We start from the raw sequence: 20946 nt of genomic DNA, 5'->3' as shown, positions 1-20946 counted from the left end.
CCTGCTCAGCCCGGGTGCTGCGTGCGCCCGCCCTCCCCGCTCTTGGAAGCGCTCTCTCCATTGGCTGCGGCCGGGCGCTCTTGCCAATCAGGAAGCGGCTATCATGGAGGAAGGGAATAAATACAAGATGGCTGCTCGTATAAAACCAGGCATTGGGCTTCGCCCCGGCGATGGGGGAATTGAGGCTTTAACCCGCGCTCCGAGGGCCGTGCGCCGCCGCCGCCCGCGCCGCCGCCGCCCTTCTGGGCGGAACGAGCCCTCGACCGCTATCGACCACAGCCGCGCTCAGTCGCTGCCTGCGGAGCCCCGGCGGGGCCGAGGCCGGGCGCGGCGCACGAGAGGCCCGCAGCTAGGCCCCGCGCCTTCCCCCCTGCCACCGCGGCGCCGGCCCCCCGCACGCCGCCCCGCCGCTCGCCTCCCGCCGGGCACCGCTCCGGGCGGCCATGGCCGTCTCCAGGTCGGTAGGAGCCGGGAAGGGCGGGAGAAGGAGGCCCGGGCGCCGCGGCGCTCCGTGTGCCCCGACCTGGGGGTAGAAGTGGGGAGGGGGAAGTTAAGGAGGGCTGCCCGGTGCCCCCGCTTCCCTCGGAGCCCGCGGAGGGCCTCGCGGGGCCGCCCCGTTGGGCTCGGGGCTGGCGGGTGCTGGGAGTGCTGCCCGGCCGGGAGAGTCCCGCGCCCGGTGCAGGGCAGCCGACCCCCATCCCCAACTCCCCCTCCCCCCCCCACTCCTCCTTTTTTCAGGCTCAGGGCTCTGCCCCGGTTCCCTTCATCCCGCCGCCGCGGGGTAGAACCGGGGGGGAGCGGGGGTGACGCTGCCGAGTCTCGAAAACTGGGGATAAAGCGTTCTGCCTTCCGAGCCCCCAGCTGTAAAGTAACCGAATTGAAAGGGGCTTCATGGGGAAAAGTGATTAGTATGTTCTGGCCCAGCTTCAAGATGTAGGGCAGTATCTGCTTACACACATGTGCACTGGGGTGTGCCAGCTCTTAAAGTTGCTCACTGATATAGAGGTATGTCTTAATAGAGCTGTTCTGTTAAAACTGCTGAGCCCAAATTCCTGCCATCTTCTTTTTTTTTTTTTTTTTTTTTTCCTGTGTGTGAAATAGACATGTTAAGCTTCCAAACTGAACAGTTGAAAGGAAACATAAATCCAAATTAACCTTGTGATAGATTAGACGAAAGTCACATGCTGGTAGTGTCTGTGTACTTCTGAGGTCCTGTAACAAATGTAAATTCTATTGCTGAAGCTGTACATGAAGAAGCATACAGTTCTGTGTAGCAGAGTAAAGGTGTGTGTGCTTGTAAATCAGATGTGTTATAAATCAAACTTTTCAGTAGCACTGTGTCTTTTCAGGCTTCAATAGCAGGTGCGTTAGTTGGGACTTAGTTTCTTCAAAGTATTCCCTTCATCTTGTTCTACCTGCATCTCTATCAGCCGTTTATGTATTGAGGAACTTTTTGTAATGCTTTCCACGAGAACCTGGAATTGGAAAGAGACTGCTGTGACAAGGCTACTATGTGATCTATCACTAGAAGCAGTCATGTAAAATAGACTAGTATTACAATTTAGTTAGATAAGGGGCAGTCAGCTTAAGTAACTGTGCTGAAGTATGTAAGATATGGGAGCTAACTGGAATGCCGGGATGGAACTGAAAAGTTTGTATACTGAGGCTCTGTCAGTTGCAAAGATTAGTAACAAACCCAGATAACAGTGCTTTCTGTAGAACTACACTGCTTCATTGAAAAACAGCAGTGAAGCTTGCAAAGATTTAGGTAATAACATCTGTTTGGTTGGTAACTGATATGAAAACAAATTTCTGGTTTGGATTTGGTTTGTTCTTAAACCTCCCTGGGAAGTACTAAAAAAGTTGATGCATTAATAATGTCATATGATGCATTGCTTCAGTGTGTAGTCTTAAGACCAAAGTGTGAAATAAGTGAACATGAAGTGTTGAGCTTTAATAAAAGTGCTGTGACACTTGTTGGTATAGAACTGTTTCAATTCCACATACAAATCACGTGAAAGAATTACTCGTTGGGATGCTGTAGCACCTTGCTGATTCCTGAGGAACTCCTAAGTTTCTTTCATATTCAGGTATGATACTGCGTACCTTCTATCTTAGGCTGTTTTTTAAGATACAGCAAAACTTACTCATTACATGGCAGCTTTTGACAGATGCACCTGATACTGTAGTCTCAATTGCTTTTGTAAATTCAACAATTCTTATATTCACCTTTTATTTCAGAACATTGGATTTCTAAAATGCTTCCTTTTCAGACAGTGTTCAAAACGGTTATTTGTAGTATGCTTCATAACCACGTTTCTGTAGAGGGTGTGGTTCCAGTTTCTCTACTAGCTCCATTTAACTGTGGAGATTGGATTTTTTCCTCCAGATACCTACCCTTCTATATTTTAAAGGACCAACATCTTTCATTGTTGAATGATTCTAAATGTAAAGCTGTGGGGAGTGAAAGAGATCATCATCTCTCTTTAAAGACTGTAGACGTCACTGTGTGTATACCAGACATCAACTTTAACATAAAAACTTTAGGAGGGTAAATTCTGTATTAACACCTAAAAAAAAAAAAAAAAAAAAAAAAAAACCAAACAAAAAAAAACAATGGAGAGGAGGGAAGAGTGTTTTAACATCCTTGAAACAAATTATCAAGTGGTTTTTCTTGCAGTCAAGTTCAGTTTCTGCTGTTTAGTGAATTGGAAACCTTTCTTAAAACCTTAGTCTGGGTGATCTATGTAAATCTGGGGAATGCTTTGAAATACCATAAAACTGCAAATGTTCAGTCTAGTTCTTCTGTTAATAAGGTCATCTTACAAGCAGAAAATATCACTTGTGATCCACTGACAAATAGTTGCTGACATTTTCATCTGCACTCTCCCTATATATGCGTGCTTGTTTTGTCAGTCTGCTGTTACATGACCTGAAGATCTATTCTGATTCTGAGATACACTAGAAAATACACCTAAAAGCAGAACATTTGCAGAGTAGTTCTTTATATATATAATGTTCATCTCTTTGGTAGTTTTATGCTGAAAAGACAAATGAAAAGTATGTTTGAGCAGGTGGTGTTCTTTCTACGCACAAGTCAGTTTGTGTAGACATTTGCTCCCTTTTCCTGTCTAATAGTATAAGTGAATTAGTATAATGTTTGCATAACTAATAAAAAAAATCTTGACAGTGGAACTGAGAAGGAAAAAAAAAAAAAAGGAAGTGAAAAGTTTTACTTCAGCTGAATTCCTGCAAAGTGTAGGTGAATAAACCTAGTGCCTTGTGAATAAGCTTTTGAGAAACTTCAGGTGAAAAATGAATACTGCCAATTTTTGGGGAAGAACAGCAACAACAACAATCCTGGGTTACTCAGTGGTTGAGCTTCAGTAGATGATTAAGTGCTGACGGTACCTTTCAATATCCAATATACAACTTTTCAGTTTCTTTAATTTGTTTAAAGACAGCTCATGTATCATCATTTCAACACCAGGACTACTTTTGAAGGCTATCTCAGTGTGAAGGGGAAAAAAAGTCTTTAAATGCATGAAGCTGGTAAGATGCACTAAAGGTAAACAATTTTAAATTAAAAGGTATACCCTTAAGTTCACCCTGAAATAACTTCTTGAAGACAGCCCTTTCACAGTAATTTCAAGACACTTTCTAAGCAAGTAAGGGGGAGCATAACAACTTGCTGTTGCAAGCTGTTCTGTGTTTGGTCCCAATGATTTTAATGCTAGTTTTTGGAGTTTCCAGGGCCTTAGTTTGCTTGGATTTGTGAATAACTGGAAGCATGCAGACTTGAAAGGTACTTTTCAATTCAAAAGAAAAAAAAAATGTCAGAAGGCCGTAGTGGTAAAGCCACTGGAAAATACATAGACCTCATATATTGGTCTTGGCTATTGAACTGTTGGGCAGTGTCTTCCTAATAACAAATTGAGGCTGCTTTGAGCGGTGTCATTATTTATCTAAAATTTGAAGTTTAATAGGGGACTTAAATGCTTAGAAGATAGCAAAATTATCCAGAACCGTTACGGAAATATTCTTTTGGGCTTACCACTGACTCCTCCTAGAGAAAGGACTTTGTTTTCTGATCCCTTGGAAGCCATTATTTTGTGCATGAAAACAAAGAACTAAGCTGAACAAGAAGCGTGCTTTCATTGCAACTTAAAGAAAAATGAGTATTACTTTCAGAATTTCTGCAGTTTGCATCATACCTTCTCCCCTCCTAATAACCAGAATAGGCAGGTGCATAAACTGATGTAATTGCCAGACTTCTAGCTGAAAGGAGAGGAGCTCTGCTTGTGCTAATGGGGACTAACAGCCCAGTGTGGATCTGCTTCCTGTTGCTGTTTTAGGAGGGTGCATCTGTGCCATCATGGGGGTGAGCAGAGGTGCCATGTGCACTACTGCCCAAATGAGACAGACCTGTAGAATTTCTCAGACACACAACAGACTGACATGAAAGTGGAAACCAAGGATTGGGCTCTGATAAGAATTCTAACCTGTTCTAGCAGTTAAAATGAATTCTTACCAAGCTGTTCTCTATGTCACTTGGTAATGCACATCTTGTATTGTTTTGAATATCTTTACAGCTTTCTGATTTCCTGTGTTATTTTCTTGGTGTTTTTTGTAAGTGGCCATATGTATTGAGTTTGGATGTAGGTATGTAAGTAACAGCTAACAAATAAAGCTTGTATAGCCTAACTGGTTCATATGTTGTATCAAATATATGTTCCATAAGAAACCATTAACTTCTGCATTTAGTTGGCCTCTGTATGCAGTACATAATACTGTGACCAGTGTAATGATGGAGCTCTCATTTCATACAGGTGTCCCTGCTCTATAGGAAATGAGGATTTCTGGTGTCTGCATGCTTACCTTCATAACTATTTACAGTTCATTTTTTATTTCTTTGTTCTGAAATCCATTCACTGGTTATTTTCTCCTTGCTGCCTATATTGGAAGTTGTTTGCTTGACTGTTTAACAGTTTGTATGTGCTTTAACAGTGGCATGAGGTTTTTGAGCTGTGAAGCAGACTAAGCCAGGACCAAATGATGAAATAAAGCTCCAATTATTAGAACAACAGGAAGAACTCAAGTATCTGCATTACAGTTTAAGTTGAACTTTGCAATGAGTATCAAACCTGTCAAGTCTAAATTTTCAGTTTGGCTAAGTTTTCTAGGTTTGGGGCTACTTTCATGCTATGAAATAATGCTTGAGAAGTTTCTGGGTCCTAAAGTGTGGTTTATACTGGTGGGTGCCAGCTAGCAGTCTTGCAAGGAGCTCCAAGTAGAGCATTTCAGGGATCACCTTACAAGGGTTTTTGTACAGTCACATGATTTCTATGGTTTGGAGGCTTGCTAGGATGGATACAAGCTGTTCTGTACAACTTGGCCTTGTCAGTGATTGTGTCCTGGATGTTAATTGTACTGGCATGAAACGCATGTAGAGTCCAAACCAGTGGCTTCATTGGCAGCAGTGATCAGTTTGCTGTCTGTTCCAATCCTGAACTCATCTGAGGTCAACAAATTTCAGGTTTCCCATCTGATCAGTCAGGGTGCTCATGGTTCTTCAGAGCGCTTAACCTGCGCTGAGCAGGATCCTTCCATAGTTCAGCTGCATAAATCTTTTGGAAAAAGTTCTGGGATAATGTTGATACCTGGTCATTAACTATCCTGCTATTAGCTTTCTAATACCTCAACAGCTGACAGACCTTCAAATTCACAAAAACTTCACTGTGTGTAGGTCACAGAATGACCGTGCTACCTGCTGAGTGCCTCTGGGGTAGTTGTTGTGGCCTTTGTTGTAGTTGTTATTTGTAGCCTTTGATGCAATAAAGACTGAAAGGGCAAAAGGCTTGTTACATTTAGTGATATGGGAGTCAGTTACAAAGTTTCTCTGTACTTCTATTCACAAAACCCCCTTCAGTTAATTGAACTGAGCTCCCAAGTGTAATCATTATGCGTGTCAGTGTTGATAAAGGGGGAATTCATCTTTAATCCCAGCCAACCTGCTATTCTGGTGAACAGTATTGCAAATGAGACTGTTCACTGTTAGAGTTCTGTTACCTTTAGGATTGCTCAGTAAACTGTTGGAGTGGTAGCTGCCAAGAAGTGGAAGAGTCTGGTCCAATGTGGGATGGCTATTCCCAGTTGATTGCAGCCATACTGGCTATTCTTGCGTATCTCTCCTGGGTGGCTCTATACTGGAAGTAAGATTTCAACTTTTATCAGAGCTGCTATGTTCTACTGAAAAGTTCTGGCTTTGATTACTTGGAGTATTTCTGTGGGGAGGTGTCGTTTGCCTAGGTGACTAGTGTCAATGCATCCTTGGCCACTACAGAATGACAAGGGTGCCCCTATGTCCTGCCCATTAACCCAATGTGCAAGACTCATTTAGAAGTGTCCCAGATGCTAACAGATGCTTGTTCTTAAGCACTTGGGCTGATGTCTGTGTCAGAAATATTTGTGATGAACTCTGTGTCAGTGTAAAAGCTCAAGTTGAATTTCTTAGAAGAAGATAGTTGAATGTAATACTGTTAATAATAGCTTTGAATTTCTGTTCCGAGTTCTTGCTGATGCATTTAAGCAATGATAAGAAAAATCTCAGATTTCTCATTTGAGACAAAAAAGACTTTTGCCTCCTTTCTAATGAGCTCATACTGCATGAGTTCACAGAGGTTCATGTATCATTGTTGTCCTCTTGATGAGATGTAGTTGTCTGCCTGCAAATTCCATATGCTTACTATCTTTGTTTTAATTTTGTGTGTAAAGCAAACTTATTACAGTTTAAAATCACAGATTACAAATGTAGTCTGCTGCAGTTGAAAAGGCGATACAGCCACAAAAGTTATGGGGCTTATGAGTGACTGTCTAGTTTTATAACTAAAACTGGAATTAAGCTTGAGTTTTTCTGAGGGTAGGCCATCAGTCATTTCCTCTTTTGAGACATGAAGAGTTGTTTGCTGAGGAAGTGGTCTAAGTTTGCTCATTCTGCTTGAATGTGGAGATGAAAAAAGATACTCTGATAGTTGAAGGGAGTGGGTGGCACTAAATGGCAAAGTTCTTGAGCATGGAATGTTGAAGAAAGGGTGAGTATAAGCATGAGGGCACAAGCAAGCTAGAGCAAGCTGTGGTTCCTCTGCACAGTAGCATGTTTTGCAGTGAATAATACAGATTCTCATAAATCAGATTGGGTTATTACTGTCAAGCATATTAAAGGAAAAAAAAATACCAGTAAAAAATGAAGTTCCTGAGGATGTGTTATTTCTGACTAGTGTGCTACAAGTGATTTGGAAGGCTCAGATCCCTAAAGCTTTTGTTTTCGTCTTTCTATAATAGCACAAATCCACTGGTTTAGAAATGTTTAGATTCTGATTTTATGTAGCATTAAAACAATTTACTAACTAGTAAATGATAGCAATTGAAACTTCAGTTTTATCTACAGAAAGTGAAATGGGCTTGTCTATTATAGTAGTAGGAAAAGAATTATTTCAAAGTTCACGGATAGCAGAAGTGTGCCTAAAATACTAAAATGATTTGAAATAATTTGATTAGAAAATACCTTTTCTTTAATGGATACCTAGTTCTAGTATCTCTGCTTGTTAGAACGCATGGGTTTTGGAACTGTTACATCGCTATGACATTTTAGCCTGTAGCATTGCTGTTCTGTTGCATCAAATTATAAAGTATTCTCAGGAATAGATACAGTTCAAGTGTGTAAAAGAAAATACAAAATGCAGTTATGTACAGGGTTTATTATTATTATAAATAATGTTAAAAGCAATTTTGGTGAAAGGTAATTAGTAGGAAAAATCTAGCACACATTATATGAATCCTTTTCCTGTATTTGCGAAAACCTGGGGTATGTGTTTGAGGAAGGGGAGTTGTCAGGTTACCTGTAGCATTATTTAATCAGGTGGACCTGGGTGAGCTTCACTGCTGTGTAAATTCCAGCTTTGTGGTGGTGTGATATTTGAACAGAATTCTTATCATTACCTTTAAGAATAGAAGGGACAATTCTGACTGTGCCACATCTAGACTTACATTCAGTAGAGACCTCATACTGTGCGGTGTCTCATGGATCTCAGCATTCTGTAAAGAGAACTATAGTAATTGTTTCAAGAGTAGATGTTTGGGGTCTCTCTCGCTAATACAAAGTTACTGTGAGAATAAATCTGGCCCCTGTATTTCATGGGATTGCAGGAGGTATCAGAGTACTTTGAATCTGTAAATACAAGAACAGGTTAGATCTTGTGTGTTTCAGGTAATTAGAGGGAACATTGGTGAAAAATCCTGGTATCCTGGAAAAGCATAAGATGATTATAGATGTGAATCTTCAAAATAAATGATAATTTACAGTATGAATGATTGAGCCCTTTGCTTTCTCTGCCTGTCAGAATTTGCTGAAGATTGCTTACAACCTAACAATAGTAGTCTTTCAAAATTAAAAATGTTCTATCCCAGAAAAAAGGAGCCTATTTCATTTTCTTCTTGTAACTTGCAGATTTTTTAGAACTAAAGTTTCTAAAAGTTTCTCCATGATTTATTTTTTCCCTACCAGATTATGTGTGCTTTTGGAGCAAATACAGTTACTATTAGGAATAGGTCTATTTGTCAGTCTGTCAGTTCACAGGCAGACATTGCTATTTGTGTTAGATAAACTGGAAAATCTGGGGGAATATAAATAGAAATGGCCAACTGAACTATGAATTCTGTAACATTTTCGTTTTTTGTCAATCATTCAGGCTTGATCGTCTCTTTATTTTACTGGACACTGGTACAACACCAGTAACAAGAAAAGCAGCTGCACAGCAACTCGGGGAAGTAGTGAAACTGCATCCTCATGAACTGAACAATCTCTTATCTAAAGTAAGCATCTTGGGTTTTTTCTGTCTTTCTGTCTTTGTTTTTTGTTTGTTTTTGCTTGTTTGTTTTTTTGATACTGCTATCAGGATTAAAATAACTACAGGACAAAAATAACTAAAAAAACTAAAATGAGTTTTCTAGGATGTGGTTTCTGTGGATAGAGGCAGCTGAAAGGATTTATGTGGAGCTCCATGAAAAAAAGAAAATTAGGAGGCTGCGTCTTTAAAGGCATGCTGTTTTGGTAGCCTCTGAGAAGGTTGCATAAGTCAGGTTTCACTTTGCATACAATATTGGTATTCAGCATTTGCTGAAAGTTCAGATTTTCTTCTATAGAAAATCTTAATCTCTACTGCCTTTTAAATGTTTTGCGGCTGCTTTCAAAGACTGTTGCTTGTGTGGTACAGGAGTGATATTATAGGAAGCTGCATGTCTTTAAAAAGGCTGGAAAATGGAAACAGGTTTCCATTAGTTTGAGACTGCAGTCTAGCCACGTCCAGTAAAAACACCAAAAATAGTTTTGTTTCTGGCAGCTGGAGATGGCTGAGTGGCCTCAGTTCTGCTTTTATTGAACAGGTGCTCTCACCACAATTTATGATACCAACAGAACGGTCAGGGAATCGTGAGTATCAAACCACCATCAGTGAAAGAAATAATTCTTCCAGTTTTGAGGCATGAAGGGAAATCAGTTTAGAGGAGCATACGTTGTAGCTAGTTATCCATCTTGGCCTTCTTCAGTAAAATTTTGAAGTCTATTGTTCTTCTTGGAACAATTTTAGAAAGAAAAAAGTTTCAAGCCTTGTTTGGTACCTGGAAGTACATTGTATAAAGTGAAGTCTACATTGTATAAAACAAGGCTAACTGTGGCTCATCCAACTAAACACAACTTGCAAGTTCTTGAGGACTGGCTATGGCAAGGGTTCTGCTAAGCAGTGTGAATGATACAGCAGTTACTTACGGTTTGTTTCGTGGGGTTTTTTTTTGCCCTTTGTTTTAATTGTTTTGAATCTTGTCTTGATCTACAGCAGTAGAAGTGTTATACCAGAGCGTAATAACTGATAGATGCTCTAAAAGTATGTTTTTTTTTAACAAAATGTAATTTATTTGTTAATTTCTCTTTAAAGGTGTTAGTGTATTTAAGAAGTACAAATTGGGATACCCGTATTGCAGCTGGCCAGGCTGTTGAAGCAATAGTGAAAAATGTACCTGAGTGGAATCCAACTCCAAGATCAAAGCAAGGTGCTTCTTAAATGAATTATGTAGAGTGATGCAAACTGACTGTGATATAAAAAGTCTTAAGGCAGCTGTGCCGTTCTGTTTAAGATGAACCTGCTTTTTTATTTTGTATTCATGGACTGTAGTAACCTTTTTAGCTCGAGATGTTCATATTCAGTTACAACGCTGTGCATGACCTTTGCTTCTTCTAAGATTCACATGCTTTGTTCTGTACCCTCAAAATGCTTTACTCCATATAATTAAGAGGAATAATAACTGGTGAAACAGGAAAACTTTTAACCAGTTAATTTTGTCATATTTTGCAGTTTCTGGAAGCAACTTTCTGAGAGAGGTGACATGGCATCTTGTTGCTATCTGTGCTTACTTTGTATCTGGAGTTGTTGTATTAGGGATGTTGCTTTTTTTTTTTTAATAACAAAACTCCTATCTGCTTTGAGCTGCTCTCACATTAGTTGCATTCAGTGCCTTCTTGTTCCATTACTATAGAATCTGCTAAGCAGTTTCTGCGCTTGCTTTATTCACTGCATTTGTTATTGTTATGAACATATGCTATATTTGCACCCCTTCAACAGTTTTCATCTCTTCACCTTGAAAAGTTGCCCTGTCTTCAGTTTCTCCTCAGAAGACAGTTGCTTTATCTTTTAGACAGCTTTATTTGTAATTTTCAGTGCTTTTTCTTACTTGTCTTCTCCTTGAGATGCACACACCTGTCCATAGTATTGGTATTTATATGTAGTGGCAAAATGATGCGCTTTGTCATGTTTTCAGTGTCCTTCCTGATGAAGCCCAGTACCCAGTTGGCAATTCTGTCGCTGCCTAATAAGCTGATAATTACAGAAATCTAGCAAGTGCCTCCAAAATCTTCATTCAGCGTTAAGTGTTGTGTAGTCACAGCTTAAGTTCTTCGTGTTGCACTTTATCTGCCATCTTGTTGTTCTTAAGAGTCCTTCTAGGATTTCATAGTACCATAGATCTCCTCTATCTGCATATTAGAGCTCTTTAAGGATATTGATAATCATGTTAATGAGAGGTTTTTTTCAGGAGCTATGCTGACTCTTTCCCGGTATATCTGTATACTTAGTAGCTTTATTTATAGACTCTGCCATATATATATATATATATGAAAAAGAAAAGTGAAAGCCTGTAAGCTATATATATAATGAAACGTTATCTCCTCCAGGTCTGAAGGAATGTAGATATTACTCATTTTGTATGGTGCTCAACGTGCAACTAAATTTATTCTACTGTAAATGATCAAACTTTCGTAAGTAAGCATGAGACAAATTACCAAAATAAAAGTTGCATTTCTTGAAGGCAGTAGTGGTATTTGTAGTGATTTAATTCAGGATGTGAGCACACCAAACTGCATAGGAATGGACACTAAGCTATGCATGACTAGAAACCACGAAACATGAGTACTGAAGTTTTGAGGCAAGGGAATACTTTGGAAATGAATTCATAACCAGGAAATGATAAGACACCTTGTGAGGATCAACCATCTTATCGTTGTTGAACTGGACAAGTATCTGCAGCTTGTTTGCTCTCCTGCTCTCTTATCAGGGATGCCTGGTTATATGAGGCAGAGTTGGCATGATACTTAGGTTTAAACTATGTGTGAGCCACGTGCATCTCAAACTGAAGGTGGCCTTATGTGTATGTGGAAAATTCTGTGTCTGTCAGTGTCCAAGATTTTAAAAAGCTAAACTTAGCAAGGGAGAAACACTAAAATTTGTTTTTATGAAATGGAGTCTTTGTTTTGTGAATGAAGATGCTGTATACCTGATAGTTCTTCTGAGAAGTGAAATTATTTCTTCCTCTCTGTTATCTTACTTCTGCCAAAATTTTGAGTACAGTCTTCATCACGTTTTCCTTAATGTTATTTTCAATGTTTGTTTAGAACCAGGATCGGAAAGTCCAATGGAAGATTCACCTTCAACAGACCGGTTGCGTTTTGACAGATTTGATATATGTCGCTTGTTAAAACATGGTGCATCTCTCCTTGGATCTGCTGGTGCGGAATTTGAAGTCCAGGATGATAAATCAGGTATATCTCTATATTTTACTTGCAAGCTAGAAAACGTTGGTCTGAAAAGGCTTGTTGTAGCTGTGTTTTAAGTGTCATCCATGGTTTCTCAGAATGCTAGGGAAATACAAGGAAGAAAATCTAGTCTAATATAACTGGTTTGTACTGTCTTTCTTGAATTAGAGTGTTTTTATAGAGGGTGTGTGTGTATTGTTTCCTTTCACTAGAATCAGTGTATATGTGGGGGGGAGAGGAGAGCGGATTCCTAGCATTTCTGTAGAATTATTATTTATTTATTTTTAGCTTCAGGAGATATGATCACTTGTTCCTTGCTAAGGCAGTGCTCTCAGTATAGCTTGTAGGATGTGACTAACTGAAAAGCATTAAGGTTTGAAATATAGAAGAGACTTCACAAAACACTGTTGAGGTCAGAAGGTCAAATATTTAAAATACTGAGTAGGTTCTATGCTACTTCAGAACTGTTAAATACCATAGTATGATCCAGGTGGTGTTATGATTTACATTGTTGTGGCATTTAAATGCTTATACAGACATCAGTGTTCTTATGATCTCCTAGTGGAAAAGAGGGATAATAATATTTCTCTGCAGTGAGTATGGAACAAGAAGTGAAATTATCTAGTATCAGTTAACTTATGGCTTCTATTAGAGATCTTCTTTCTGCTTTTCCATCAGTGTATGGGTAGGAAATGTGGAATGTGTGTAGTAACTTTGTGGTACCTTTTGTTTCAAGTGAATTGTCTGACAACTTTCTGCAGCTTTTCAGCTGAGAATTAGTTTACATCTGTAAAGTGACATAAAATTATTTTGAAGATATGTATGATATGTTGCCCAGTAAGGTTGTGAATGCCCCTCCCTGGAAGCAGTCAAAGCAGGCTGGATGGGGCTTTGAGCAACCTGGTCTAGAGGGACGTGTCCCTGCCTATAGCAGCAGGCTGGAATGAGATGATCTTAAAGGTCCTTTCCAACCCAAACCATTCTATGATATACATACATATATATTTTTTACTGTACTTTTCTATTTCCAGTCCGGATTCCAGTTTTTGCACCACCTGAAATGGTGCCATAGATAGGAAGGCATGCTGGCTGTGCATGCTGCAATCTGTGCAGTGTACCTACTTGTTAAGTAATCAAACTGATCGAATAGTACACTTTGGTTTTTCATAGATATGTTATTTATCCTGCTGCCTTATAATCACATGACGTTGTAAATAATATTGAAAACGAAGAATTAAAAAATTGATATAAAAAATCTTAAAAAATGACTTAAAATAACTTTTTAAATTGCTTTAGTTGATGTTTTTTTAACTGAGGAAAATTCATAAAGATTGCTTTCTGTTCTGTGTTTTGTAGCAGCTTTCCTTTTCAAGTAGGTAGTCAGCATGAATGGATAGAAAGCAAACTTATTTGGCAAGTTTATTCTACACAGACTCTAAAGTCTTTTAGATGTTAAGTAATTCAAATATTTAGGATTCACAGTGAAACAGTGAAGGTAGTTTCAATTAAGTTTCTAACTGTGCATTGCTTGACACATGAAGCTGAAGGATTAGATTTTTAACAGATTCCAGCACCTGGGAACATCGTGCTTATGCTTCAGGGTCCATTGCTTTCAGGAAAAAAAAGAAAAACTTTTGGAGAAACAAACAAAATAAAGCAGAAAAGAAAAATCAGCCCTGAACAACGGCATTCCACAGAGATGCACATACTGATTAACGCATTGCAGGCTCTCAAATCAGTTGCTGGATTTAAATTTAATTTTAGCATTAATTTCTTTCAAAGAACAATTTCCTAAAAAAAAAAAAAAAAAAACTTTTTTTTCCTCAAAAGCTGTTTGTTTTGTTTTTGTTAACTTCTGTGGACCAAATGTAATTTGATTAATTGTATGGGAGCTATTTTCTGTTTAAAAATCACTTAAAGTAGTTCTGTAGCTTTAACATCAGAAGGTTCTTTCTAGGAATCAATATGATTGGGTTTAAAATGTTTTATTTATATATTATCTAAATACAGTTTAGATTAGTTCTATGACTTCTGTTTTTCTGCTATTTCACTGAGCAAGACTTCTCTAATAGATCTGGTTGGAAATCTGACACATCTGCCTTTCTGAAAAACTTTTTAAAGGTGAAATTGATCCTAAAGAGCGGATAGCACGACAGAGGAAGCTGTTACAGAAGAAGCTTGGCTTAGATATGGGTGCTGCAATTGGAATGAATACTGAAGATCTGTTCAATGATGAAGATCTGGACTATTCTCCTTCTTCAGTTTCACTAGTAAACAAACAACCTGTAGGTAAAACCTCGGGCTGTTTCACTGCAAAGAATAATATAGTGGGTTTGCTTTATTTCAGCTTCCACAGTTATAACATTTTTATATTTTAAACATTATCAACTTCTAACACGATATGCTTTGGCTTCTTGAACTCTTAAACCCCATACTTCCACATTAGGATTATTTGATGTCAAATTGCTGCTCTGAGTTTCAGCTAAAGGAGTGTTGGGGAAGTTGAGAACAATGTGGGTTTGGGGATTTTTCAGGACCTTTGTTGTAAGAAGAGCTGACAATGAATGGCTTCTCTTTCAGACTCTTCAGGCTGCTGAGTTAATTGACTCAGAATTTAGAGCTGGTATGAGCAGCAGACAAAAGAATAAAGCCAAAAGAATGGCTAAGCTGTTTGCAAAGCAAAGATCTAGAGATGCAGTGGAAGCTAACGAGAAGAGGTATAACAGTGAATTATTTTGCTCTTTTTTTCTGTTACGCTTGAATTGTAATTTGATTGACCTGTTGAAAAACTTCCTACAGTCTTTGCCTCTTAAACTTTTACATGCTAATTTTATTGATGGAAGCAAGGTGCTGCTGTGCTTATTCCTGGTAGACTGTTAAAAACCTGGCTTTCCGGGTATCTTGAAATAAGGGATGCTGCAGTTCACAATGTCTGGTTTGTCCTTGTTGTTAAATGCACACTGAGAAAATGGGGGAATTAATACAGTAAAAATATTAGATACGACTTTCCCATGTATGCTGGTACATGGAGTTTAGTGACATGTTATTGTACCTACTGTATTTATAAAGAGCAGTAAGCAGAATTATTTTTTCTTCGTTTACTTAAGAATACTGTATTTCTTGGGTAAAGCTGAGAGATTTTCATTTGGCCTCCTGGCTCAATTCTGTTATCTGCAACTTTGTACATATTTTGCATGTTTCAGAAGGCGTTACACTTTTTTGTTCATATTCTTTCCACGCTTGACTGTGTCTGAAGTTATAGTTAGTTGTAGAAGTAATTGCTCTTCATAAACCGTACTTTCAGTCTATAAACTTATACTTGTTCCTTCTCAGCAATGATAGCACTGATGGGGAACCAGAAGAAAAGAGAAGGAAAGTTGCAAGTGTTGTCATCAACCAACCTGCCACAGACTCAAAAGCATTGGTAGAAAATGCTTCAGAAGAGGTATGATACACTGTTCTGCTGTTAGTGAAAATGATCAGTTGTTTAGCAGAGTAACATAAAATAAAAATTCTTTATGCTCACAAACTATAAAGTCATTTTAGGATTATGAGTGAGAGGGAAGAATAACGTTGAAAGCTTTCCCTTAGTATGTAGTGAAGCAAATAGGCTTCAAGCTGTATGCAGCATTGAGAGGAAAACACACATAATCCATCTGTATTAATTTGCGGCCCAGGTGAACCTGAATAGGTGGATTACAGGTGTTGGACCTGGGTATTAAACTATCAAATGCTAAATGCTTAGATAAAAGATTACACTGAGCTATTCAGAATTTGATCTAAATGTTCACGTACACTTTATTTAATCTTTGCCTTACTTTAATTAGGCATGATTTAGAATTAGATTCTATATTTAGTAGCAAATATGTTTGCTTCAATTGAATGAAAAACTGAAAAATTTTAAGAAATGCTATATAGGAATACAAATACTGCATAGAAGTTTGTTTTGTAGTGACTTTATCTTGATTAAATTCAAAATAAATTTTTCTTAACGTAGCTTAGTAATTGAATTCTTATTTGTGAAACAATGATTGGAAAACACATTTATGAAAGTTTAATGACAACTGTAAATTGAAGTGCTGCTGGTTGCTAGCCTTTCAATTGCTTTGTCTTTATGATGGTGTAGATTTCCTAATGTTAGTATCATAATTTTTTTTTCCACTGCCACGTCAGCCTCCTTATAAGAAATTCTAGAATAACAGATATGCTTCTTATTTTCAGTAATGCAGAATGTGTATTTGTGTATTGAAAAGTTCGTGCTTATTGCTTGATTAATTGATCCAATTGCATTATCTAATTTCAAACTGGAATTTGGCTCTTTTGCTTTTCAAAGACAATGCATAAATTTAAAGAATCACTAACTTAACTATTTATTATGAATTTAGGCAAATGAATGGCCTCTGGAAAGTTTTTGTGAAGAGGTGTGCAATGATCTCTTTAACCCTTCCTGGGAGGTAAGACACACGCAGTATCTATGGTATAGCTATATAAGCTTGATAAGAGGTAGGCTTAAATAGAAATCCTATGCTTAGGACTTGAGCATTTTGCTTGGTAGCAAAACTTACATGAATCATAAATGTAGATTATGTAGTTGAGACCAGCCTGGTCTTACAGAATTTCTTACGTGTTTTTTAAGACTTACTTAAAGGAGAAATGAAATGAGAATTTTGGAAGTACTGAAATTTGAGCAAAACAACATTAAGTAATTAAAGCAGGGTTATCAAGACTTTGAGGAATACTGTGCAAGCACCGACAACAGTAGCATATCCATCTAACTCTCATCTAGAAGAGAGGGAAAATCACTTTAACAGTGGATAGGCTACAAATCATTGTCCTCTTTTTTTATAATAAGAATTACATTAAGTTCCAACTACAAAAACCATGTATTCGAGACTGCTTATTTCCAAAATTCAGTTGTTATGCTCATGCATTTACTCAATCCCTCTACTGTTTTCCACAAACTTTCATATCAATTCCAAGCAAAAATATGAAGTAACTGACAAAGGGTTTTCTTTCCTGAGCAGAAGCTGGGAATAACTACTATGAACTAACCTCAATTTTGTAAAGAGAAAATTACCTTTCTGAAAGTTCAAAGGTTATCACCAACTGCAACGTACTTAAGTGTTATCTGTATCAGTTTCACCAAAAGCAGGTTGGCTCTGCCCATGCTGACCTTAATTTTGGAAAAGCAGAGATAGATCATCCACAGCCAGCATGAGTATTTTGGGCCCTGAGAAAAAAGGTTAATTACATCCATGTGGCACATCACTGTATCTAAACTAATAAGCCTCATTTTATTTCAGGGCAGACTGTTTGCAGCTGAAACAGAAGTCCACTTGTTTTCTGAAATGCAGACACTCTCATAGCCTTCTTAGTACATTTGATATGGGGTGTGCAGACCTGAAGCAAGGAAGTAGATCATTACAGATTCATTTTTATGATATGCTCTCAATGAAAGAACAGGTTAAGCTATCTCAAAATACATGTTTTTAAATCGCCCTCTGGCATATTCTTGCCATGTTTGTAGGCAGTCTGGATGACTTGTTCAGACTACTTGTCTAGCATATATGCAGCTGAAGTCAGATGTGCTGAATCCTACTACTTGTATTTCCTTGATACATTTCTTTCTTGCTGCCGTTCTTTATTTTCAGAAGCTGAGAAGTCTCAACAAAGTGTTCTTTTGGCTTGTAAAAACTAGTATAAACAAGTATATACACAACTGATTGGTGTATAATGAACACTTAAGATTTTAAGACTATGCTTTCTGGCTATTTTTTACTGGCTTACAGATTTCACCAGCAGCCCGAGCTGTACATATTTCTGTTTATATTTCATGTAAAATTCTCAGGTAACTTGGAGAATCTACCAGCCACTTGGCTTTAGTTCTTACTGTCGTGAGATGTACTATCAACAAGCATGTATATTATGTTCTCTTTATAAAAATAACAACGTAGATTCTGCTCTAACCTATGTAAAGGTCTCTCAATGAAAACCAGGCTCAAAGTTTTGCTTTTATAACTTTTTGTGCAGCTACTATGCTAGCTTTTCTTGATTATCCAGTTGTAGCTAGCTAGGGATCAAAAGTATGAGAAACAGGTATTGCCATAGCATACCTTTCTGCTGGTATTCTGTAATCGCCAAAACTCTTTCTACATGCATTCAATTCTTTATATTTGGTGAGCACATATATGTTGCCATAATTTGCTTTGCCATATTTGTTCACTTTTCTCTTAATATTTGGCCAAGCAAGGTAGGTTTATAAACTAAGCTGAATAGTAATTCTCAGAAACTGGTTTTGTTGATCCCAAAATGTCCACTGAGGTTCTAAACTCAGTTTATAAGAAATATGAAGTCTATTAAGAGCTCTGCTTTCCTTTAGCTTATAAACTTGCTCAAAGATAAACCACTTTTGCTAGCTCCTTGTGTTGCTCAGTTCCCCCAAAGCCAAAAACTGCAGTGATGTAGAAGCTAACTAAAGTGTTTTATATAGTTCCTGAGATTCAGATGAGGTGACTGTATTTGTAATTGTTGCTCTTTCTAACTTAAAAAGTAGTGTTTTTAGTGAAGTAAAACTAAATGGCAAGTGCCTTGTTGGGTACATTTGTGCAAATATGATAACAGAATTTTTTCTGATAGAAAACAGAAACAATTCTTACTTGCTTCTGTCCATAAACTGACAAATATTTAATAAATACTACTCTGTTCTAAAACAATTAATCTAATTTTATCTAATAACATACCTTTCCTAGTCTGCAAGTCTGTGAAGTACCGCTAACTCTACAGCATTGCATATATCTCTATTAGAGGAAAAAAAAAAGTTTGAGTTACGTAGTGTAATCAGTTGCACTATGGAGCTTTTTTTTGTGTTTTTTTTTTTTTTCCTTCTGTTCCTAAATCTTCTAAAACTGACATTTTATTTTACTTTTCTAGGTTCGACATGGTGCAGGTACTGGACTGAGAGAGATACTCAAAGCTCATGGTAAAAGTGGTGGTAAAATGGGAGACAGCTCATTAGAAGAGGTGGGTTTCCAGTCATGTAAATTTAATATGTAACTTTCTTGAATTGGATTTATTAAACTGACTTCTTAAAATAATTAAGCTATGCAGAAGATTGATCATCTTGAGGGAATACAAACCATGAAATTTTTCAACTCAAACAATCTGGATCAAATCACCACCTCAACTGATTAAATGTTATACACAAAAGTATTTACATACTTCCCATGTATTTAAAAGGAAAATTAAAAAAAAATAATTTCTTAGAGTGATGATTTGCTTATTATTAACAGTGAATCTCATTCACATTGATAGGGCAGTAAAAGCAGCAGAGAGAGCTTGTGGTTTAGAGAGTGCTGAAGAATGACAAGATATATATATCACATGTAGATCAGTCTACTTCAGTATTTTTTATGTACAGGGAAAGCAGAAGCTGCTATCTTTCCTTGCTTCCCTGTTGTTTTTGTTCCTTGGAGATTGCAGAGTAATAACACACGCTGCGATGAGAATCTCGTCAGTTTCTTATTTATGGAAAGAGCCTGTGCACTTCAAAGGCTGATGTGCATTCCACATGCAGTATGGACACAGTATGATCAAAGATGTGTTTATTAAGGTGGTAATTTTTAAGAGAAATGGTAATCTAGTAGATGAACAGTGGAGGTGCAAAAGGTGCGAGTAGTATTGAGTAGTTCCTTTTCTGGGGTTTCTCCTTTGGGGTTCAGAGTTGCAAAGCTGTTGGGCCTCTAACAAGATGCTAGAGCCTCAAAACAAACTTGATGTAATTACCTAAATCTGGAGGAGACTTGACTGAGAAGTGCACTGCATCATAGTTCATGTTTATTTCTAAATACTCTTCAAACACATTGTAATTTGCCTAGAACACAGCAACATTACTATAGATTGAGTGACCTTACCTTTGTGTGCTGCGTAGTAATAAAGTTGTCAGTCTACTTTACATGATGCTTTGCAGTCTTTTGATGAAAGTACTATGTGTACCATTGTAATGTTTGTGATAAGCCAGGTCAGAGCTAAATCAGTGTTGACTCTTCTGCCTTAATTGTGCAAGATGACTTCATTCAGTCAATTTAAACATACATTGTGATATCTTTTCAAATATAAATTTAGCGAACACAAGCATGTCTGAAATCCTTTATGAATAAATACGGACCAGATATTCATTTTTTCTTTTTACAGATGATTCAGCAGCATCAGGAGTGGCTGGAAGACTTGGTTATTAGACTTCTTTGTGTGTTTGCATTAGACAGATTTGGAGACTTTGTTTCAGATGAAGTAAGTTGTCTGAGTAAACAGGTAGATCAGCAGACTTCTGCAGGAGATGATAGTGCAGCAGATTCACTACACTTTGTACAGTGCTACTGCATGTGCTTGCTGTATCTGCTCACAGATGCTTACTACAAAGTAGCAGATAAACATATTTCAACTTGTATAACAATTTTGCTCATCAGATTCTACTCATTAATTTATAAGTCAAAGTTCATAATGAAATGCCTCTTTCATCACCTAGGTGGTAGCACCAGTACGTGAAACTTGTGCTCAGACTTTGGGAGTGGTACTGAAGCATATGAACGAGACTGGAGTTCATAAAACTGTGGATGTTCTCCTGAAGCTGCTTACACAGGAGCAATGGGAAGTGAGACATGGTGGGCTCCTAGGAATCAAGTATGCTTTGGCAGTGCGTCAGGTAATAACTCTCATGACAAACTATAGAGAGCTTTGGAGCAGAAAGCTCTGCTCAAAGATGAGGATGCGCTGGAACAAGAGATAGATATGAGAAACCAACCTTGCTTGCA

The 20946-nt window shown here is 38.0% G+C and overlaps 1 protein-coding gene across 2 annotated transcripts in view; it reads left to right on the top strand.

Annotated features, from left to right (window-relative positions):
* The window catches only part of BTAF1 (B-TFIID TATA-box binding protein associated factor 1), a 43553-nt gene continuing 22607 nt past the window's right edge, over positions 1 to 20946 (top strand). Inside the window, exons 1-11 of one of the 2 annotated variants that reach the window (XR_014884692.1) lie at positions 1 to 457; positions 8748 to 8871; positions 9990 to 10104; positions 11999 to 12145; positions 14261 to 14424; positions 14720 to 14856; positions 15473 to 15584; positions 16525 to 16593; positions 19070 to 19159; positions 20330 to 20425; positions 20661 to 20837. Coding sequence is in view for 1 of the 2 variants with exons in the window: in XM_085229364.1 (XP_085085490.1) it covers positions 444 to 457; positions 8748 to 8871; positions 9990 to 10104; positions 11999 to 12145; positions 14261 to 14424; positions 14720 to 14856; positions 15473 to 15584; positions 16525 to 16593; positions 19070 to 19159; positions 20330 to 20425; positions 20661 to 20837 (1245 nt within the window). In the remaining variant the exon portion in view is untranslated. The remainder of the gene's footprint in view (positions 458 to 8747; positions 8872 to 9989; positions 10105 to 11998; positions 12146 to 14260; positions 14425 to 14719; positions 14857 to 15472; positions 15585 to 16524; positions 16594 to 19069; positions 19160 to 20329; positions 20426 to 20660; positions 20838 to 20946) is intronic. The other variant, XM_085229364.1, reaches the window with a different exon arrangement.

The sequence above is a fragment of the Meleagris gallopavo genome, chromosome 8, assembly GCF_905368555.1.
Source record: "Meleagris gallopavo chromosome 8, MGAL_WU_HG_1.1, whole genome shotgun sequence".
Taxonomy (NCBI): Eukaryota; Metazoa; Chordata; class Aves; order Galliformes; family Phasianidae; genus Meleagris; species Meleagris gallopavo.
Note: the sequence above shows the minus strand (reverse complement) of the source record. Positions and strands in the feature narration are given on the sequence as shown.